This window comes from Salmo trutta, chromosome 12 (genome assembly GCF_901001165.1).
Source record: "Salmo trutta chromosome 12, fSalTru1.1, whole genome shotgun sequence".
NCBI lineage: Eukaryota > Metazoa > Chordata > Actinopteri > Salmoniformes > Salmonidae > Salmo > Salmo trutta.
In genome coordinates this window covers 66,771,523-66,792,109 of record NC_042968.1, presented here as the reverse complement: position 1 = coordinate 66,792,109, position 20,587 = coordinate 66,771,523, and the positions used below count along the sequence as shown (strand labels likewise).

At 44.7% G+C, this 20,587-nt stretch overlaps 1 protein-coding gene across 13 annotated transcripts in view; it reads right to left on the bottom strand.

Moving 5' to 3' along the window:
• Window positions 1-20,587, bottom strand: part of LOC115204019 (RIMS-binding protein 2) — a 109,999-nt gene that overhangs the window by 6,291 nt on the left and 83,121 nt on the right. For 6 of the 13 annotated variants that reach the window (XM_029769219.1, XM_029769223.1, XM_029769221.1 and 3 more), the window contains 16 exons: window positions 20,476-20,526; window positions 18,810-18,830; window positions 15,291-15,495; window positions 14,094-14,245; window positions 13,640-13,719; window positions 11,722-11,831; window positions 9,666-10,481; window positions 9,400-9,456; window positions 8,152-8,303; window positions 3,248-4,054; window positions 2,984-3,139; window positions 2,692-2,838; window positions 2,357-2,462; window positions 1,787-1,918; window positions 392-561; window positions 34-211 (listed from right to left, as the gene is read on the bottom strand). In XM_029769219.1, coding sequence (XP_029625079.1) covers window positions 34-211; window positions 392-561; window positions 1,787-1,918; window positions 2,357-2,462; window positions 2,692-2,838; window positions 2,984-3,139; window positions 3,248-4,054; window positions 8,152-8,303; window positions 9,400-9,456; window positions 9,666-10,481; window positions 11,722-11,831; window positions 13,640-13,719; window positions 14,094-14,245; window positions 15,291-15,495; window positions 18,810-18,830; window positions 20,476-20,526 — 3,340 coding nt within the window. The remainder of the gene's footprint in view (window positions 1-33; window positions 212-391; window positions 562-1,786; window positions 1,919-2,356; window positions 2,463-2,691; window positions 2,839-2,983; window positions 3,140-3,247; window positions 4,055-8,151; window positions 8,304-9,399; window positions 9,457-9,665; window positions 10,482-11,721; window positions 11,832-13,639; window positions 13,720-14,093; window positions 14,246-15,290; window positions 15,496-18,809; window positions 18,831-20,475; window positions 20,527-20,587) is intronic. The other 7 variants (XM_029769225.1, XM_029769228.1, XM_029769226.1 and 4 more) reach the window with 7 other exon arrangements.

The following is a 20,587-nucleotide window of genomic DNA, read 5'->3' as shown; positions in this document are numbered from 1 at the left end:
TGTCTGTTCTACTTATTCTAGTTATGTGGTTACCTATTCCTACTTTATCCACTGGTGTGTTGAGCGGGAGGAAGCCCTGCTTGATGAGCTGGTCCATGGTCTCCTCGTCCTCAGCCCTGATCTCTGACACCATGTTGCAGGGCAAGAGCCCCATCCTGCCTCCCCTGATCTCCCCTCGGTAGAAACCATCTGTGTCCTTATCACCATATACCTGGAACAGACAGACAGAGAGAGAGAGAGAGAAGAAAAGAGTGAGAGAAAGCGCAACAAAAGAGACGAGAGAGGGAAAGAAAATAATTTTTATGTTGTACCTCAATGTTGTACCTCAATGTTTTCAAACACAAGCACAATATCTCAAATTGTATGGCCTAGCCCTGTGTGTGACACCCACCCTAATGATCTGGCCCTCTTTGAAGGGCAGTTCCTCATCTGCTGCGTCCGGGTTGGGAGACATGGACAAGGGGTCGTAGTCAAACAGAGCCACAAAGATCCGGAACGATTCCTCTGGTTCCGACTCATCGTAGTTAGGAGGGGAGCGGCGTTCCCGGTCCCTGTATCCCTCTTAAACACGTGAGAGAGAGAAGAACACATCCACCTGCATCTCATGGGGTCACAGTCTATGGCTTTATGTTACTCTGACATTAAATTACATTAATCATAGATTCATATAGCATGAGAAACACAAATCTATATTTTGACTGAGTTTGGCAACTCAGTAACACTAGTGAGTAGTAGTGAGGCAAGTTACGCATGCTATTGTGCATGGACTAAATGAGGGGAAGAGGCATATACAGACAGGTGTATTGTTTACAAGTGTTTGACAAGTGAGAGAGCCAAACCATTTAGGTGACCATGCAGTACTACATAATGGATTGAGCTTGCTTCGTCAAACCAACACTTCATTTTGTAGCATGCTAGCAGAATTCTGTGGTCAATCCATCAATTGGTCCCATTATCAGCACAAAAGTATATCACGTTATGTACATCCGTCTGACACCACATATGGTGGATGGAGATTGGATAGCAAGCCGGTTGTGATGGGTTACAAGAACATGGTAGACACCATAGACAAAAACACTATGACACACAGCAACACACACACAGAAACGAGCACATAGACCACAAGACTCTGAGTTAAGCATGCCTACTATTGAACCCTGGGGTAGTGATCTGACTATCGTATTAGGCTCCTCTAAAGTACGCTGGGCCTACAGTTTGTCCAAAGACAACTCGCTGTCTGACCTTCAGTTGACCCCTTGCTAAGAAACGATAAAATAAGACCAGGCCATCAGCAAACTAAACATATGAAATCCCAAACAAACAAATGAGTTTGTCTCTATGTAAGATGTAAACATTTATTTTCACTATAACTTTCTGTAACAGTCATTGAGTTTGCTCAGCAAGGACAGCATTGCTATATAATTGTGTCTTCAGCAACCATGACTCCTCCCACCCAGTCATGCATAGTAACCCCAGTAAAAGTGTGGTGGGGGAGGTTAGATTGAGTTGGAGAGGGATTTAGCAGGCATCTGATGGAGTTCAGTGCAAGGGAGGGAGGGGAGAAGCATTCTCTGAGCAGCAGTCATTCCAATCCGCAACATTGGGTGGCCAACATGGGCCCAGTGTGGCTCAGTGAGCCGCCATTTTGGTGCAGTGCAGTGGATCATGCTAGGCGTTCTGAGGCATGTTAAGCCACTCGTTGATGTCACTACTGTTCTCTCCACTAGCACTGGTGGCTTTTGGCAGTGCTTTGGCGGAGGAGCGAGGGAGAAATCACTGCACGTACCATTATAGGAAGGCTTGGCGCCCGTGGGGTGTCGGCGGGACGACCATGTCCTGTGCCGTGCTACACTGCCATAGTAAACATCCTCCGTGATGGATGAGAGGTTCCCATCACTGTTACTCTCTGTGGTTATCTCTACAGGAAACACCAATCAGATGGTGGTGGTTAAAGCGCGCAGGTCACTCATTGGTTGGTTCGTTCTAAGGTCTCTTCCCGTCATAACCTTGATAATCCTAACATATCGCTGGCCATAAACAGAGACATCAAAAGCAGTTTTTTATAATTGGAATATTCATTGAAATTTGATAAATGTGTCTGTGTCCACTGTCACCCTAGCAGCCAGGGAACTTTCTAGTAGCTGATAATACTGTGTTGATTGACTTCTATAAGTATGCTGTCAGTACTTGGAAGGCATGAACATGGTTCAAAGACACAGAGGTGATCTGTAGAAACCGAGGAGCTCATGGAGGATTAAAACAGGAAGCAGAATATCTACTGGGGCACGGAGAACATCAAAGCACAAAAAGACTACAATACCCAGAGTCCTCTCTGTGTTCATGTAACCCTACTGACCAATGGAGGGCACCATGAGAGGGCGTCTCTGGGGCTGTGGACCGTCTCGGGACATTCTTCTCCCCGTCTCCCGATCCAGCCGACCCCCAGAGAGGGTGTTCCCAATCTTAAAAAGATCCCACAAAAACGGTCTTAATATTCCCACAACTAGCAAAAATGACTTCCATGCATGCCATTGCTCCAAATAAAGGAGAATGTGAAGGTCAATCAATCAAACAAGATAGAGTAAAGTGTCCTACTGTAGACACATGGCTCGACACGTGCCATATCATCCAACAGTAAAACTCAATTTTAAAATTTAACATTTCAATGTTGAGCAGATTTGGTATTCCTACCTTGAGTGCATTGTGGGAGTTGCGTCGTCGTCCCTCCTCCAGCTGCATCTCAGAGTAGAGCTCCTCCTCATCCTCCTCCATGATGTCAGAAAGGTCAGAGCCCCGGCTGCTGTCACTGTGGTACTCCTCACTGTGGCTGTAGTGGGCCTGACACACACACACACATACGCAAACACACACACACAAACACATACGCACACACAAAAGGTGTGAAATCATACCAGGATATACAGCATCTCCACAAAACTATGGAGATGCGTGTATGTTCGATCCTTTTTATTCTGTGTCTTACCGGCCTGCCCAGCTCGGACCCTCTGAGAAACTCATCTACTGAGGCCCCCTGTCTCCTGCGGCTTCGACCATACCCTTCCTCATCCTCCTCCTCCTCATCTGAGTTCTGTTGGTGGAAGGCCTGACACTGCTCATTGTAGATGACTCTCCTCTCCATCTAACCCAACCAATAGGCAGATATGTGTAATTTAATTCAACAGAAAAATTATCAGACTAGAGCTCTAACCAGGGTATTATTGATTGACTTTATGTATGAATGACTCACTCTGCCACTCTCTGCAGCCACCCTCTGTGCTGCCTTGCGGGCGATGGCTTTGGCCATTTGGTCTGGGATGGGGGTTCCCCTGGGCTGGGGCAGGATCCTCTGGGGGGAGGGTGAGCGCAGGTTAGCAGAGGGGGGCGCCTCCAGGGTGTGCCCGTGCATGGGGGTAGGAGGAGGCTGGCCGGAGGGGGAGCAGGTAGGGTCCCAGGGCTGGCTGGGGATTCCCCCATGGTGGGCCACCTGCTCTTTCGGTTCCAGGTCTCTGGCACTAACTGGTCTCTGGTGGAGCTGGGGGGGGGGATGAGGCAGCAGGGGTAAGCGGTGCTGGGGCATTGGGTGAGGTGGGTGAGGCTGGAGGTGCAGTGGCTGTGGAGGACCACCAGGATGAGGGGGGTGAGGCTGTAGGTGAGTCTGGGGCTGGGAGACAGGATGAGGTTGCAGGGGTTGGAGGTGTGGCTGGGACTGAGGGTGAGGAGGGTGGTTAGGGAGGGGTTGTCCGTGAGGCAGGGGTGAGAGAGGCTGGGGGTGAGGCATGGGTAGTTGGGGGTGGGGGAGGTGAGGTGACTGGAGGTGGGATGGGGGGGCATGGGGGTGAGGTGGAGGAGGCCCTGCGTGTAGGTGCGGAGGGGGCAGGGGGGCAGTGTGAGGAAGAGGCACCAGTAGGTTGTTTGGAATGGGGGCGACTTGGGAGTCCTGGGACTCTCCCTGTGCTGACAACGTCCTGACGATGACCTCCCTGGCCTCCAGACACTGGATCCTGTTCAGCTCCACTGTTACATAGTCAGCCAGAGGGTACAACACCTCCGCTATCTGACAGGAAGCACAACACACATAACTTGGGTTGGAGACAGTTGACATTCAATTAATTGTTGCATTCCTTTCAACTGTTTTCACCTCTATTGCACTTACATTCAGAGCAAAGTCCACTACTATAGACACAGTTTAACTAACACAGACCCTGTGCAAATCTACAAAGGGAGGATGTCAATATTTATGTTCACCAGCAGAAGGAGGGAGAGTGCTTTCTAGGGTTTTCACAGGCGCTTGTATCCTGAACAAAAATATAAACACAACATGCAACTATTTCAAAGATTTTACTGAGTTAAAGTTCATATAAGGAAATCAGTCAATTGAAATGAATTCATTAGGCCCTAATTTATGGATTTCACATGACTGAGAAGAGGTGCGGCATGGGTGGGCCTTGGAGGGCTTTAGGCCCACCCAATTGGAAGCCATGCCCTCCCACTGGGGAGCCAGGCCCAGCCAATCAGAATGAGGTTTTACACCAAATTCTTTTTTTTTTTTACAGACAGAAATACTCCTCAGAACCACCATTAACCACCCTTCAGACGATCCTGCAGGTGAAGCCGGATGTGGAGGTCCTGGGCTGGCGTGGTTACACATTTGGTTGTACTGCAAAATTCTCAAAAACGACGTCGGAGGCAGCATATGGTAGAGAAATAAACATTCAATTCTCTGGCAACAGACATTCCTGCAGTCAGCATGCCAATTGCACACTCCTTCAAAACTTGAGACATCCCTGGCATTGCGTTGTGTGACAAAACTGCTTATTTTAAAGTGTCCTTTTTATTGTCCCCAGCACAAGGGGCACCTGTGTAATGATCATACTATTTAATCAGCTTCTTGATATGCCACACCTGTCAGCTGGATGGATTATCTTGGCAAAGGAGAAATGCTCACAAACAGGGATGTAAACAATTTTACCAACTACTCCAATGTCAAAATGGAAGACAATTCTAACTTTTTTTTAAAGACTAAAGGAAAATAATATAATACAGTATATCTTGATTGGATAAGTATTCAACCCCCTGAGTCAATACTTGTTAGAATCATCTTTTGCAGCGATTACAGCTGTGAGTCTTTTGGGGTAAGTCTATAAGAGCTTTGCACACCTGGATGGTACAATTTTTGCCCATTTATTTTTTTTTAAACTCTTCAAGCTCTGTCACGTTGGTTGTTGATTACTAGACAGACATTTTCAAGTAACCAACAATGCAGTTTTAATAAAAATAACTGTTAAGTAAAAAAATTGATAAGTAAAAAATAGAAAATAAAAGTAAGGCTATAGCGAGGCTACATACAGGGGGTACCGGTACAGAGTCAATGTGCGGGGCACCGGTTAGTCGAGCTAATTGAGGTAATATGCACATGTAGGTAGAGTTAAAGTGACTATGCATAAATAATAAACAAAGACTAGCAGCAGCGTAAAAGAGGGGTCTGGGTAGCCCTTTGATTAGCTGTTCAGGAGTCTTATGGCTTGGGGTAGAAGCTGTTAAGAAGCCCTTTGGACCTAGACTTGGTGCTCCGGTACCGCTTGCCGTGTGGTAGCAGTCTATGACTAGGGTGGCTGGAGTCTTTGACAATTTTTAGGGCCTTCTTCTGACACCGCCTGGTGTAGAGGTCCTGGATGGCAGGAAGCTTGGCCTCCGTGATGTACTGGGCAGTTCGCATTACCCTCTGTAGTGCCTTGCGGTCGGAGGTCGAGCAGTTGCCATACCAGGCAGTGATGCAACCAGTCAGGATGCTCTCGAATGTGCAGCTGTAGAACCTTTTGAGGATCTGAGGACTCATGCCAAATCTTTACAGTCTCCTGAGGGGGAATAGGTTTTGTTGTGCCCTCTTCATAACCGTCTTAGTGTGTTTGGACCATTATAGTTTGTTGGTGATGTGGACACCAACAATTGAAGCTCTCAACCTGCTCCACCACAGCCCCGTAATCTAGATCTATTACTGAATAATGTGGCAATTAATTGAGGAGACTAAACTACTGGGTGTAACCCTTGATAGCAAGCTATCATCGTCAAAACATAAAGACTCAATGGGAAGAAGTCAGTCCATGATAAGACGTTGCTCTGCTTTCTTGACATCTAAATCAACCAGGCAGGTTGTCTCCCCTGGACTACTGCCCAGTTGTGTGGTCATGTGCGGCAAATAAGAACATTGGAGAATTGCCGTTGGTCCAGAACAGAGCAGCATGTAATGCACATAGATGTGTACATGGAGGGTGAATGTCAGTGGTGCGCATGTCAATCTCTCCCGGCTCAAAGTTGAGGAGAGATTGACTGCATCACTATTGGTCTTGGTGCATCACTATAAGTGTTGGTACGAGGTGTTAAAGGTACTGAACTGTCTGTTCAAGCAGTTGGACCACAGTTCGGATACTCATGAGTACCACACAAGACATGCAACCAGAGGTCTATTCACAGTCCCCCGGTCCAGAACAGAGCCTGGGAAACGGACAGTATTAAATAGAGCCTTGACTACATGGAACTCTGTCACCCCAGGTAACTCAAGCTGGCAATAAAAACAGATAAAAAACAGATAAAATAACACCCACATTTTTGTATATACTGAAAAAATATATAAATGCAACAATTTCAAAGCTTTTACTGAGTTACAGTTACAATAAGGAAATCAGTCAATTTAAATAAATTTGTTAGGCCCTAATCTATGAACTTCACGACTGCTGGGCAGGGGCACTGCCATGGGTGGCCATAGGGCCATCCACTTGGGAGCCAGGCCCAACCAATCAAAATACGTATTATTACCACAAAAGGTCTTTATTACAGAAATAAATACTCTGTTTCATCAGCTGTCCGGGTGGCTGGTCTTAGACGATCCCGCAGGTGAAGAAGCTGGATGTGGAGGTCCTGGGCTGGCGTGGTTACAGTTGCGGTTGTGCGGCCGGATGGACATACTGTCAAATTCTGTGCTTAGCTCTATTACGTTTATTTTTACCCTAATAAAACTCCCTAGTTCTTGCCGATGACGAGCATATCCATAACATGATACAGCCACCACTATGCTTGAAAATATGAAGAGTGGTACTCAGTGATGTGTTGTGTTGGATTTGCCCCAAACATAATACTTTGTTTTTAGGACTAAAATTGTATTTCTTTGCTGCATATTTTGCAGTATTACTTTAGTGCCTAATTACAAACAGGATGCATGTTTTGGAATATCTTTATTCTGTACAGGTTTCTTCCTTTTTATTCTGTCATTTACATTAGTATTGTGGAGTAACTACAATGTTGTTAATCCATACTCAGATTTTTCCTGTCACAGCCATTCAACTCTGTAACTGCTTTAAAGACACCATTGGCCTCATGGTGAAATCCCTGAACGGTTTCCTTCCTCTCCGGCAACTGAGTTAGGAAGGATGCCTGTATATTTGTAGTGACTGGGTGTATTGCTATACCATTCAAAGCGTAATTATTAACTTCACCATGCTCAAAGGGCTATTCAGTGTCTGCTTTTTTTTTATTTACCCATCTACCAATAGGTGCCCTTCTTTGTGTGGCATTGGAAATCTTCCCTGGTCTTTGTGGTTGATTCTGTGCTTGAAATTCACTACTCAACTGAGGGACTTTACAGATAATTGTATGTGTCGGGTACAGAGATGAGGTAATCATTCAAAAATCATGTTAAACACTATTATTGCACATAGAGTCCATTCAACGTATTATGTGACTTGTTAAGCACATTTTTACTCATTACCTTATTTCGTTTTGCCATAACAAAAGAGTTTGAATGCTTATTGACTCGAGACATTTCAGCTTTTCATTTTTAATGACATTTGTAAACATTTCTAAAAACATAATTCCACTTTGACATTGTGGGGTATTGTGTGTAGATCAGTGGCACAACAACAATGACACGATTACACACATATGTCACGTACTCTGACACTGTAGTTCACTCACTCTCACATAGTGCATACTTTCTCCCTCACTTCTTTGTCACTTAGGGTATTCCCTTACTCACCTGTCATTTGGCGCACAGTTACTGACTCACTCTCTGTCCCTTAGTGCACATACTCACCCACTCCCTCACTCACCCTCTGACCTTCACTGCACCCTCTCTCAACCACCCACTCTCTCACTCACCCTCTGTCCTTTAGTGCAGACGGCATATCCGATGACGCTGGCTCCATTGGAGGTTCCGGTGGGTGAGAGGACAGGGGGCTTCCAGCGCACCTGCAGGACCCCTGGGGCCTGGCCACACTGCACCTGCACCTCCTGAGGGGGTAGTGGGGGGCCTGGAGGGGGGATGAAATATTAGATACTGTCTACACAGGTTTTACACACACAAACAGGGAGGGAGTGGAGGTGAGTGGAGCACTCATGAGACACCAAGTGCTGTTAACTTGTTTAATCCCATCTCTTTCTGTTGTGAATTACATGATTGTGACATGTCTATAATACACAAAGCAGTTCGCTTTCCCAATGTTGGTTGCATACACCAATTAAATCACAATTTAAATGTCATGCAATATCTGGTCAATTTTGAGTGGATTGTTTTGAGAGTGAATCCCAAATGCATGAAACGTCTTATCTGGTTAAAATCAAACTCTTTGTAATGTCACTCAAACAGATAAAAGTGCATTTATCGATATAGTACTCATAAGCTAAGCTTTTTGGAATACAAGTGTATTTATCGATATAGCATTTATAAGCTAAGCTATTTGGAATGTTTTATGTGCAGCATTGCCCTGTTGCTTGCCATGTATTGTATGATGAAAATAATGAAAGTAGAAGGCACAAAGGGAGGCCCAAGGCCAACTGAAAGCATGAGTGTGTGTGTTAGTGTGTATGCATGTGTGCATGTTTGTGTGTGTGTGCATGGGTCTGTGTGGCCGACCGTCTATATAGTCTGTCTATGTGTGTCTGTCAATGTTTGTGTCTGTGTGTGTCTTATGTGTGAGAGGCGTCAGTGTGAGTTGAATGAGTACAGCCTGTTCTCTCCTGGTTCACTGGGTACACCATGCAGGACGTCACAGGGATGTCACAGCTCAGGCACAGGGAAATGCACACGGATACTGATGTGCTCATCTCAGTTAAGGATCGAGTGGGAGGGAGTTACTTCGGCAGCTTTAGGGTTGTGTCCCAAATGGTACCATATTCCCTGTATAGTCGACTACTTTTGACCAGGGCTCTGGTTAAAACTAGTGTACTATATAGGGAATAGTTGGCTATTTGGGACGTAACTTAATTTATAATGTATATTAGCATCAAGCCGATGGCAGGGAAAAGCTGAGGAAGTTACTCATAATCGTTTCTTAGGTTTTAAAGTGCTGCTAGCTTGTTTTCATTCAATGTGTCAGTTACCCATGCCAATCAAAAACTACTTCCTACTTTTCCCATAAACAAACTGGTCTTCCTTCTGACCTGATCTGGAATATGGTCCAGGACCTGGACAAAACATAACAGACATACATGGCACGGGTAAAGACATGAGTTATCTATCTATTTTAATGGTCTATATCTAAAGTCCAATGGATTTTTATCCAACCTTTCCATAACACATTATAGATGACAGAAAAACAATGTATTGGACAAAATAACATATAACATATGTTGGACAAAAGAACCAGTTAGACTTAAGAAGAACCAAGCCTCACCAGCAGCTTGTGTGCAGAACTCCACAGCAGTCTCTTTCTTCTCCCTCTGCTCCATGAGCAGTTGCCATGGCACCTGGTGTGGCCGGGCCACCACCCTCACCTTGTACACCGTCATGGCCTTGAGGTTGACGAAGCGCAGCCTGTACCTCCCCGGCCGCACCACCGCATGCTCCGCCCCATCCAGGAACACCGTGTGCCCATAGTTACTGTTGCTGGGCAACCAGGAGAGCTCGGCCGAGTCGCGCAGGATGTCGTCCACACGCAGGCCGTATGGTGCCACCACCACGTTGGCTCCCACCATCAGGGTGCAGCGCAGCTCGTCCGACAGTCCCCTGTCTGTCACACTCTGCACGGACACGCGGTGCGTATACGTGTCCAGATCCAGCTTCTCCAACAAAGACTTGGTCCTGCCCCCGTAGGGCACGCTGGCACGCACCTCACCATCCACCAGCACGTTGTAGCAGCTGATGTTTCCCCAGCCCAGAGTCACCATGGGAGGCTCCCAGGCCACAATGACGCTACGGGCCAACTGCTTGATTAGGGTGATCCTCCGGGGGTAAGGCACAATGTCATCAGACAGATCCTCAGGATCCAGGGGGCCTGTGCCGTTACTGCAGGGGCCCAGTGGGTTGGTGGAGCCCAGTAGCCCATCCTGAGGGGGCCCTCCATCCGCCCCCATTAGGCCAAGGGAGGTATTGTCCAGAGAGCCCAGGTCCTCCCCTGTGTCCCCTGGCTGGATGGATGGTTTCTCCTTGTCTTGGACAAACTCCACAAAGTTGGAGGGGACCAGCCCTCGCTGGCCATCCAGCAGCTCCCCTGGAGCACACAAAGACAGAGACAGAAAGAGATGCTTACTTTATTATCAAGAAAATACAAACTCACAACCCTATGTCTTCAAATTCCTCTATTAATCTCGTCCCAAAACATACAGTATACTCCAAATAATTAAATGAAAAAGTACCTTTAGAATGTATAGAGGAATGTCTAATATATTTATATGGCAATGAGGTATGTAAAGACGAGATCAAAAGAGCTATCAGAATATGGATATTTCAATTATCAACAACATGTAATATCACTCAGTATTAGCTGGCAGTGAAGATTTTATTGAGTGATTATTCAGGCAGACACAGTAACACCTTCCAGGAACTCTGTTCTTTTCTGTTCTGATACACAGCAGCCTGATGGTAAAGACACCAGTCTCGCACGGCTGTCTCAGGGGGAATCTATGTAACGCTCAAGCCTTTAATCATGCCTGCTGCAAATGTTACCATCAGCTAAAAATAGACCATCTCATTAGTGAAACAAGAGAAAGAAAAATAATGACGAGAGCCCTTGTGATTCAAGGCAAGTGTGATCTGTGAGTGTGAGTACTACTGGTGTGGAAAGAGAGACTCTGTGGTGCCCGTCCCCAAGGTTGGGACAGTTCTCTTGAATCAAACAGAGAAGGTAGGGATATGATGTCATCAATTTCTCCAGGAAGTACAGGGGTGAAAAAAACAATTCCTGCACAATGGAGAGGGTGCGTATGAAATCGCACCCAGTTTACTATAGTGACCACCAGCCTCTTTCTCTCATCAGTACTGTACTTGCTTTTCAAAGTCCTCTCCCTCTCTATCTCGTAATTCCAGTCAGTACATTAGTGAGGCTGGGAGGCCCTAGATGGCTCTCCATCTGCAGGGGAATATGTCTGTGATTAATCAGAGCCCTTTTACCGTATTAGCCTTCTAGCTACGGGGATCAGGCTGCATCTTGACAACAGCTTGGTCTGAGCCCCAGTATCCCTGTGGTAAATACAAACACCATCCATCTCCAAGCAGCCAGGCAGGCAGGAGCTAGGCTAACACTAGGCAATCTCACCCACCACCAACACCACCACCCATGGCAGCTAGTGATGACTCACCAGAGCTGCTGAAGCAGGCTGAAATCTGGGCCAGGGATGCTAGGAGAATTAGCGTAGCCATGGATGGAAAAGCCTTCATAATGCTAATGAGATTGCATATGTTGCTACTGATGCTAGTGGTGAAGTGTGTAGTAACCCTGGATTCCCTCTCACCTTCGTAGAAGCCGTCGTCATCCATCGTGCCGTACACATACAGGTACTTCCCAGCCACCAGGGGGAGCTCTGCCTCTGGGTGCTCATTAGGTCCATCATAAGGGTTGTAACTACACAACAAGAGAGAGGAGGGTTCAACATACAGTACCAGTCAAAAGTTTGGACACACCTACTCATTCCAGGGTTTTTCTTAATTTGACTATTTTCTACATTTTACATTAATAGTGAAGAACTCAAAACTATTAAAAAACACATATGGAATCATGTATTAACCAAAAAAGTGTTAAACAAATGAAAACATATGTTATATTTGAGATTCTTCAAAGTAGCCACCCTTTGCCTTGATGACAGCTTTGCACACTTGGCATTCTCTCAACCAGCTTCATGAGGTAGTCACCTATAATTCATTTAAATTAACAGGTGTGCCTTGTTAAAAGTTAATTTGTGGAATTAATTTCCTTCTTAATTCATTTGAGCCAATCAGTTGTGTTGTGACAAGGTAGTTATGGTATACAGAAGATAGCCCTATTTGGTAAAAGACCAAGTCCATATTATGGCAAGAACAGCTCAAATAAGCAAAGAGAAACAACAGTCCATCATTACTTGACGACATGAAGGTCAGACAATCCGGAAAATTTCAGAACTTTGAAAGTTTCTTCAAGTGCAGTCACAAAAACCATCAAGCGCTATAATGAAACTGGCTCTCATGAGGACCGCCACAGGAAAAGAAGACCCAGAGTTATCTCTGCTGCAGAGGACACGCTAACAGCACCTCAGATTGCAGCCCAAATAAATGCTATACAGAGTTCAAGTAACAAACACATTTCAACATCAACTGTTCAGAGGAGACTGCGTGAATCAGGCCTTCATGGTGGAATTGCTGCAAAAAAACACTACTAAAGTACACCAATTATAAGAAGAGACTTGCTTGGGCCAAGAAACATGAGCAATGGACATTAGACCGGTGAAAAGCTGTCCTTTGTTCTGATGAGTCGAAATTTGAGATATTTAGTTCCAACCGCCGTGTCTTTGTGAGACGCAGAGTAGTTGAACGGATGAACTCTGCATGTGTGGTTCTCACCGTGAAGCATGGAAGAGGAGGTGTGATGGTGTGGGGGTGCTTTGCTGGTGACATTGGCAGTGATTTATTTAGAATTAAAGGAACACTTAACCATCATGGCTACCACAGCATTCTGCAGTGATACTCCATTTCATCTGGTTTTTGCTTAGTGGGACTATCATTTGTTTTTCAATAGGACAATGACCCAACACACCTTCAGGCTGTGTAAGGGCTATTTGACCAAGAAGGAGCATGATGTAGTGCTGCATCAGATGACCTGGCCTTCACAATCATCCGACCTCAACCCAATTGAGATGGTTTGGGATGAGTTGGACTGCAGAGTGAAGGAAAAGCAGCCAACAGGTGCTCAACATATGTGGGAACTCATTCAAGACTGTTGGAAAAGCATTCCAGGTGAAGCTGGTTGAGAGAATGCCAAGAGTGTGCAACGCTGTCATCAAGACAAAAGGTGGCTACTTTGAAGAATCTAAAATCTAAAACATATTTTGATTTGTTTAACACTTTTTTGGTTACTACATGATTTCATATGTGTTATTTGATAGTTTTGATGTCTTCACTATTATTCTACAATGTAGAAAACAGTACAAATAAAGAAAAACCCTTCAATGAGTAGGTGGGTCCAAACTTTTGACTGGTACTGTAGATGTGCTCCTGACTACAATATATACTACAAGATGTTTATGGAGAAAATAGTGCTTCTGATGTGCATGTGGAGGTACTAAGTGATCTAGCACTGGTCCAGAGTGTTATGTGTGGATTTCTGGCGCTGCTCAGTGTCAGCAAGCTATACGTGATTCAGCTTTCCCAGGTGTTGTGTGACAGACCCACTGGTCTCACCTGTAGCGGGCGGTGCATAGACGGACTGTGCCAGTGTAGCGAGGCTTGGACCTGGGTGCACGGCGGATCTCATCCTCCATCTTGGGAAACACACGGGCAGGGAAGCAATCACAGAGTTGCATCTAAATACCATAACTCTGATCCACTGAGGCGAAACCAATTCAAACACAATGGCTTTGCTTATGATCATTGCCACTCATAATCATGTCTCCAGTGGAATGACTGATCTGACACAGAAAAACTTCCCAGAACTCACATACTGTCTAGTTCTACTGTCTGACAATTGATGTTGCTGTCTGGTGCTAAACCAATTGGTTTTACAGCTATTGCTCAGCTGATGGCTATCACGTGCTAGTATACAGCTCATCCATGAATAGCCCATCTCTTGAGCAATAGCACCCTCATGCTTTAGCAACTTTGTCTCTGTATGAGAAGAGAAGAGAGCAGGACCCACCTCTGAGGGGGTCGCCCGTCGCGGGCTGCTGGGGCAGCTCGTTGTCACGGGGGGGGGATTGACAGACAGCAGCTCCGGCCTGTCTCTATCTCCGATCTGCAGTGGGCGGAGGAACTTGGATATCAGCCGAGTGTTTGCCGAGCTCTCATCGCCTGGGAAACATCGATTTCCACACCAAATAAAGAGCATCTGTCATTCCTTCTGCTCTCATTCATGGCACAGCTATTGATTTCGTGTTCAGGGGAGTACACAGCAAACACTCTTTATGGCCAGGACCTGGCTCTGCTCTCTGCCTGATACATCTGCAAGGCATTTCTCTGATGCTTAACACTCTCTACTCTCTGAAGATATAACTGACACGGAACGGGACACTACCATCACGGAGTTCTAGCAGCCACACCTCTACACAAAGCCATGCCTAGGTAATTTCCCATCTTAGACAAAAATATAAAATTTGAATTCTTGGTGGTTAGATTTGGTTCATCATGCTACCAGATTACAACCGTACAGTAGCATTCTCACTGCAGTAAAGCGAGAGAAGAGGATATCTAGAGCAGTATCTCAGAGGCTTCTGATCTACAGTATCTGCATCGATGATTCTGCTGTGTGTTCAACTGGCAGGTTACAGTATGTGGGGTTAGAATACTAACGTGTTGATTCTCATTAGCAGATGTAACATACAGTATCAGCCCGCTGATCAATGAGCTGTGTCATTGATCATGAATAAAGCAGCATTCCTTCCATTTCCAGTGATCCAGACTGGCCTTGAAGCCTGTTCTGCTGAGATGGACTGAAGTAAAAGCGGGGCCTTACTGTGACTCACACCAGCCCGTTTAGTTGCCAACTTTCCCTGTCTTTCTTCCACTCTCCCAACCTCAACCCACAGGGTTCTGGCAAAGGTCATTGTTGTGACAACTAGATTAAACGACTGTCTCGTTCAATTTTGAATTCATTAATTACCCAGGCATAATGACTGACTGAGAGCCTCCTCGTCTGGAGCACAAACATGGGTGTGCACATAGACTTTCAGAACTGTCTTTTGGTCTTGATTGATGAGATACAATGTTTGAATAAAATGCCAGACATGATGTATATACTTTTATTCTCTAGTGATAAGCACTTTTCTGCTTCATATCTATGTCGTCTGACACCATAATGTTTTCTCAGAGGGCAGCGTTGGGAGTTGGGAGTGCTCACCTTTCCCTGCCTGGGCTGCCAGTCCGTTGAGGATTTGGGAGAGTTTATTTTCCGGGTGAAAGGGAACGTCGTGTTTGGAGAAAGGCTCAGTGCTGAGGATGTCTACAGTATCCGCCTCCAGACGGAAATCCTCCAGGTCCTTGGACAGCTGGCCAAAATGTTCAGTCTGTGACCTGCATTTCAGCTCCAGGTCGCGAACCTTGACCTTCCGTAGACAGGGATGTGTGGAGGGGAGAGATATGGACACAAACGGTCAATGGAAGGAGGGTTTCTGGGTTCCTATGTAGCAAATCTTTAGAACAGGATACACTATATTGCAAGGAAATGCATGTTTTATGTTAATAACATGTTAGTAATATACCACTACATGGATATGAGTTAAACTAATCATTGGCTTAAATCCTTTACTAGTGCTGCAGATCGCAAGCTGAACCAATTATGGCACGGGATCCCAAAAGAGCCATTTCTAGCTTAGAACAGCTCATTCATATCAAAAACACTGCCTGCCGAGTAATCAAAGGATCTGGAAGTAGAGGCTGTGCAACGCTGATACACTTTGATAACAAAGGCCAAGCAGTGTGACGAGTTAAGAGGCTTATAAAAGTATGTACTTTAAAGACATTATCTAAGCAGCTCCGAGATTACATTTAGAGCCTTGAGTTAACAACCGTTGGGTTTTCTCTGAAAGCTACAAGACTGAAACACCATGGCCTGCACAGGAAGAGATAAGGCAAGCCAGGGTCCTAGTCACGAGGAAAGTTGGTTTCACCCAGCGATAAAACTAGAGAGTCAGAACACTTCAGAGTCAGAACACTCAGCTGCAAGATGGGCTGAGATACAGAAACTGAGGATGAATGAACAGCCATCGGGGAGCCACTACTTTGGTCTGATTGGTTTAAAAAGGAAACAAGGAAATCAAATGTGCTTGGATCTATCAGGACATCTGGTATTTGTCCCAAATGGCACCATATTCCCTATACAGTGCCTTGCAAAAGTATTCACCCCCTTGGCATTTTTCCTATTTTGTTGCATTACAACCTGTCATTTAAATTTATTTTTATTTGGAGTTCATGTAATAGACATACACAAAATAGTGAAATGAAAAAAATTACTTGTTTATTAAAAAAATTCAAAAGAATTAAAACCGGAAAAGTGGTGCCTGCATTTGTATTCACTCCCTTTGCCATGAAGCCCCTAAATAAGATCTGGTGCAACCAATTACCTTCATAAGTCACATAATTAGTTAAATAAAGTCCACCTGTGTGCAATCTAAGTGTCACATGATCTGTCACATGATCTCAGTATATATACACCTGTTTTGAAAGGCCCCAGAGTTTGCAACACCACTAAGCAAGGGGCACCACCAAGCAAGCGGCACCATGAAGACCAAGGAGCTCTCCAAACTGGTCAGGAACAAAGTTGTGGAGAAGTACAGATCAGGGTTGGGTTATAAAAAAATATCAGAAACTTTGAACATCCCATGGAGCACCATTAAATCCATTATTAAAAAATGGAAAGAATATGGCACCACAACAAACCTGCCAAGAGAGGGCCGCCCACCAAAACTCATGGACCAGGCAAGGAGGGCATTAATCAGAGAGGCAACAAAGAGAACAAAGATAACACTGAAGAAGCTGCAAAGCTCCACAGCAGAGATTGGAGTATCTGTCTATAGGAACACTTTAAGCCGTACACTCCACAGAGTCAGGTTTACGGAAGAGTGGCCAGAACAAAAGCCATTGCTTAAAGAAAAAAACAAGCAAACACGTTTGGTGTTCGCCAAAAGGCATGTGGGAGACTCCCCAAACATATGGAAGAAGGTACTCTGGTTAGATGAGACTAAAATGTAGCTTTTTGGCCATCAAGGAAAACGCTATGTCTGGCGCAAACCCAACACCTCTCATCACCACAGTATCATGCTGTTGGGATGTTTTTCATCGGCAGGGACTAGGAAACTGGTCACAATAGAAGGAATGATGGATGGTGCTAAATACATGGAAATACTTGAGGGAAACCTGTTTCAGTCTTCCAGAGATTTGAGACTGGGACGGAGGTTCACCATCCAGCAATGACCCTAAGCATACTGCTAAAGCAAAACTTGAGTGGTTTAAGGGGAAACATTTAAATGTCTTGGCCTAGTCAACAAAGCCCAGACCTCAATCCAATTGAGAATCTGTGGTATGACTTAAATATTGCTGTACACCAGCAGAACCCATCCAACTTGAAGGAGCTGGAGCAGTTTTGCCTTAAAGAATGGGTAAAAATCCCAGTGGCTAGATGTGCCAAGCTTATAGAGACATACCCCATGAGACTTGCAGCTGTAATTGCTACAAAAGGTGACTCTACAAAGTATTGACTTTGGGGGGGTGAATAGTTATGCATGCTCAAGTTTTCAATTTTTTTGTCTCATTTTGTAACGCCCTGGCCATAGAAAGGGTTTTTTTGCTCGTTATTTTGGTTAGGCCAGGGTGTTACATTGGGTGGGCGTTCTGTTCTTTTTTCTAGGTTGGTTTGTTTCGTTGATTTTGGCCGTGTGGCTTCCAATCAGGCACAGTTGTAGTTTGATGTTGCTGATTGGGAGTCACACATAAGTAGCCCGTTTTTCCTTTGGGTTTTTGTGGGTGATTGTTTCTGTTTAGTGCTTTCTGTTTCGTTGTTAGTACCTGACAGAACTGTCGGCTGTCATTTTGTTTATTTTGTCAAGTGTTCTCTTTTTGTATTAAAATTCATTCAAGATGAACACATCCTCCGCTGCACCTTGGTCTTTCTCTAACGACGGCCGTTACATATTTCTTGTTTGTTTCACCCCCCCAAAAAATATCTTGCATCTTCAAAGTGGTAGGCATGTTGTGTAAATCAAATGATACAACCCCCCCAAAAAAATATATTTAATTCCAGGTTGTAAGGCAACAAAATACTGTAGGAATAATGCCAAGGGGGGTGAATACTTTCGCAAGCCACTGTATAGTGGACTACTATACAGTGCACTAATTTTGACCGAAGCCCTATGGGCCCTGGTCATAAGTAGTGCACTATATAGGGCAGGGGTAATTAACTCTTACCCTACGAGGTCCAGAGCCTGCTGGTTTTCTGTTCTACCTGATAATTAATTGCCACCACCTGGTGTCCCAGGTCTAAATTAGTCCCTGATTAGAGTAGAACAATTAAAAAATTCAGTGGAACTGGATTGTAGGTCCAGATTTGAGTTTGAGGGATATAGGGAATATGGTGTGATTTGGGACACAACCTTGGACTGGAGTACAGAGGATCTAAGGCAAATGAGGATCTATAGTGTGATGCAGTACCAGCACTGGGCTCTGTTCATCTGATATACTTCAATTGAATACAATATTAGTATGTTTGATTGCCTAATTACCATACCTTTTATAACATATGCACTAATGTGAATTAGAGCCTAAGTGATTCACTGAGATTATTTAAAGGTTATAGGACGAATGTGACCATGGAGATGATGAACATTGGGGATTCTAGATGTTTCAGGTTAGGAAACATAAATACCTGCATTCTGTCCAAATGGTTCTGTTCAGACACAAAAGAAACACATAGAAACACACAATGACATTGAACAAAGATGAAAGAAAACAAACACCAAAATCAAACTTACACTGTATGAGATCAATGCATACGTAATACAGTAATCCATGCAAAATCATGTAAATAAATGAGAAAAGAGAACCATTACAAAACAAGTAAGAACGAGTCCCCCATGGGGAATCTCAAGTAACTTACAATAAATATAAAAAAACAAAATAAAAAACACCCAAAATCAAAGCCAAGACAGTGTTGAGAACCATAAATGATGGAAAGGAACAATACTCATGTCCCTAGATAATCTTAGTGTCATCTCCTCTCTAGGTTAACTCGTTTTAACGCAGTAACTGAGCACGCTATTGGAGTTCTATGTGAACAGTGCCAGTCCTCCTAATGCATCTCCTCTACACTGTAGATATATTTCATCATCTGGATGGTTGCGTTTTGAATTTTGTCTGTAAAAGAGGTTTCTCCAGGAACCATTAGTGCCATGGCTGGTATGAGAGCTCCTGAGCTGAGCCTGAGCAATGGCGATGTGGAGCGGTCTCACTGAGTCGTAGAGAGAGTTATGAGCAGGTTTTGCTGACCCAACTCTCTGTAAAAGTCTTCTATTCTCATTACAGCTAAAATCACCACTCAACGAAAGCCTCAAAAAGCTATATATACTGAACAAAAATATAAATGCAACATGCAACAATTTCAAAGATTTTACTGATTTTACAGTTCATAAAGGAAATCAGTCAATTGAAATAAATTCATTAGGCCCTAATCTATGGCTTTCACATGACTGGGCAGGGGTACAGCCATGGGTGGACCTGGGACAGCATAGGCCCACCAACTTGGAAGCCAGGCCCACCAACTGGGGAGCCAGGTCCAGCCAATCAGAATGAGTCCCCCCTCCAGACGATCCCACAGGTGAAGAAGCTGGATGTGGAAGTCTTGGGCTGGCGTGGTTACACGTGGTCTGTGGCTGTGAGGCCAGTTGGACGCACTACCAAATTCTCTAACACAACGTTGGAAGCAGCTTGTGGTAGAGAAATGAACGTTCAATGGCAACAGCTCTGGTGGACATTCATGTAGTCAGAATGCCAATTGCACGCTCCCTCAAAACGTAAGACATCTGTGGCACTGTGTTGTGCGACAAAATTGCACATTTTAAAGGGGCCGCATATTGTCCCCAGCACAAGGTGCACCTGTGTAATGATCATGCCGTTTAATCAGCTTCTTGATATGCCTCACCTGTCAGGTGGATGGATTATCTTGGCAATGGAGACATGCTCACTAAGAGCGATATCAACAAATTTGTGCACAACAGTTTTGAGAAATTAGCTTTTTGTGCATGTGGAAAATGTCTGGTACAATTCACATGTTGCGTTTACATTTTTGTTGTTCAGTGTAAATACAGTATGGAGTATGACCTGGGATGAACCAGGCTTACCTCAAAACTCTAGCTTTTCATGAAAGGAAATATGGATTTGGTGGAATTCAAACAACACAATGGAGATATTTTTCATATGCGTCAATGTGTCTTGCATACACAAACAAAACCACATATTAGTCAATTGACAGCCATTTTGAAAACAGCCACCGAAGCCATCCTCATTTTGCCCATCGGACCTCCATGTCCACTTACCTCTAACAGGTGGACCGCTCCCTCATGCTCTTTCTCAGCTTTAACCTGAGCCTGGAGAATACACAGAAACACAGTCATATACTGTAGGACCTGCAGGTGACACAATGAGCAC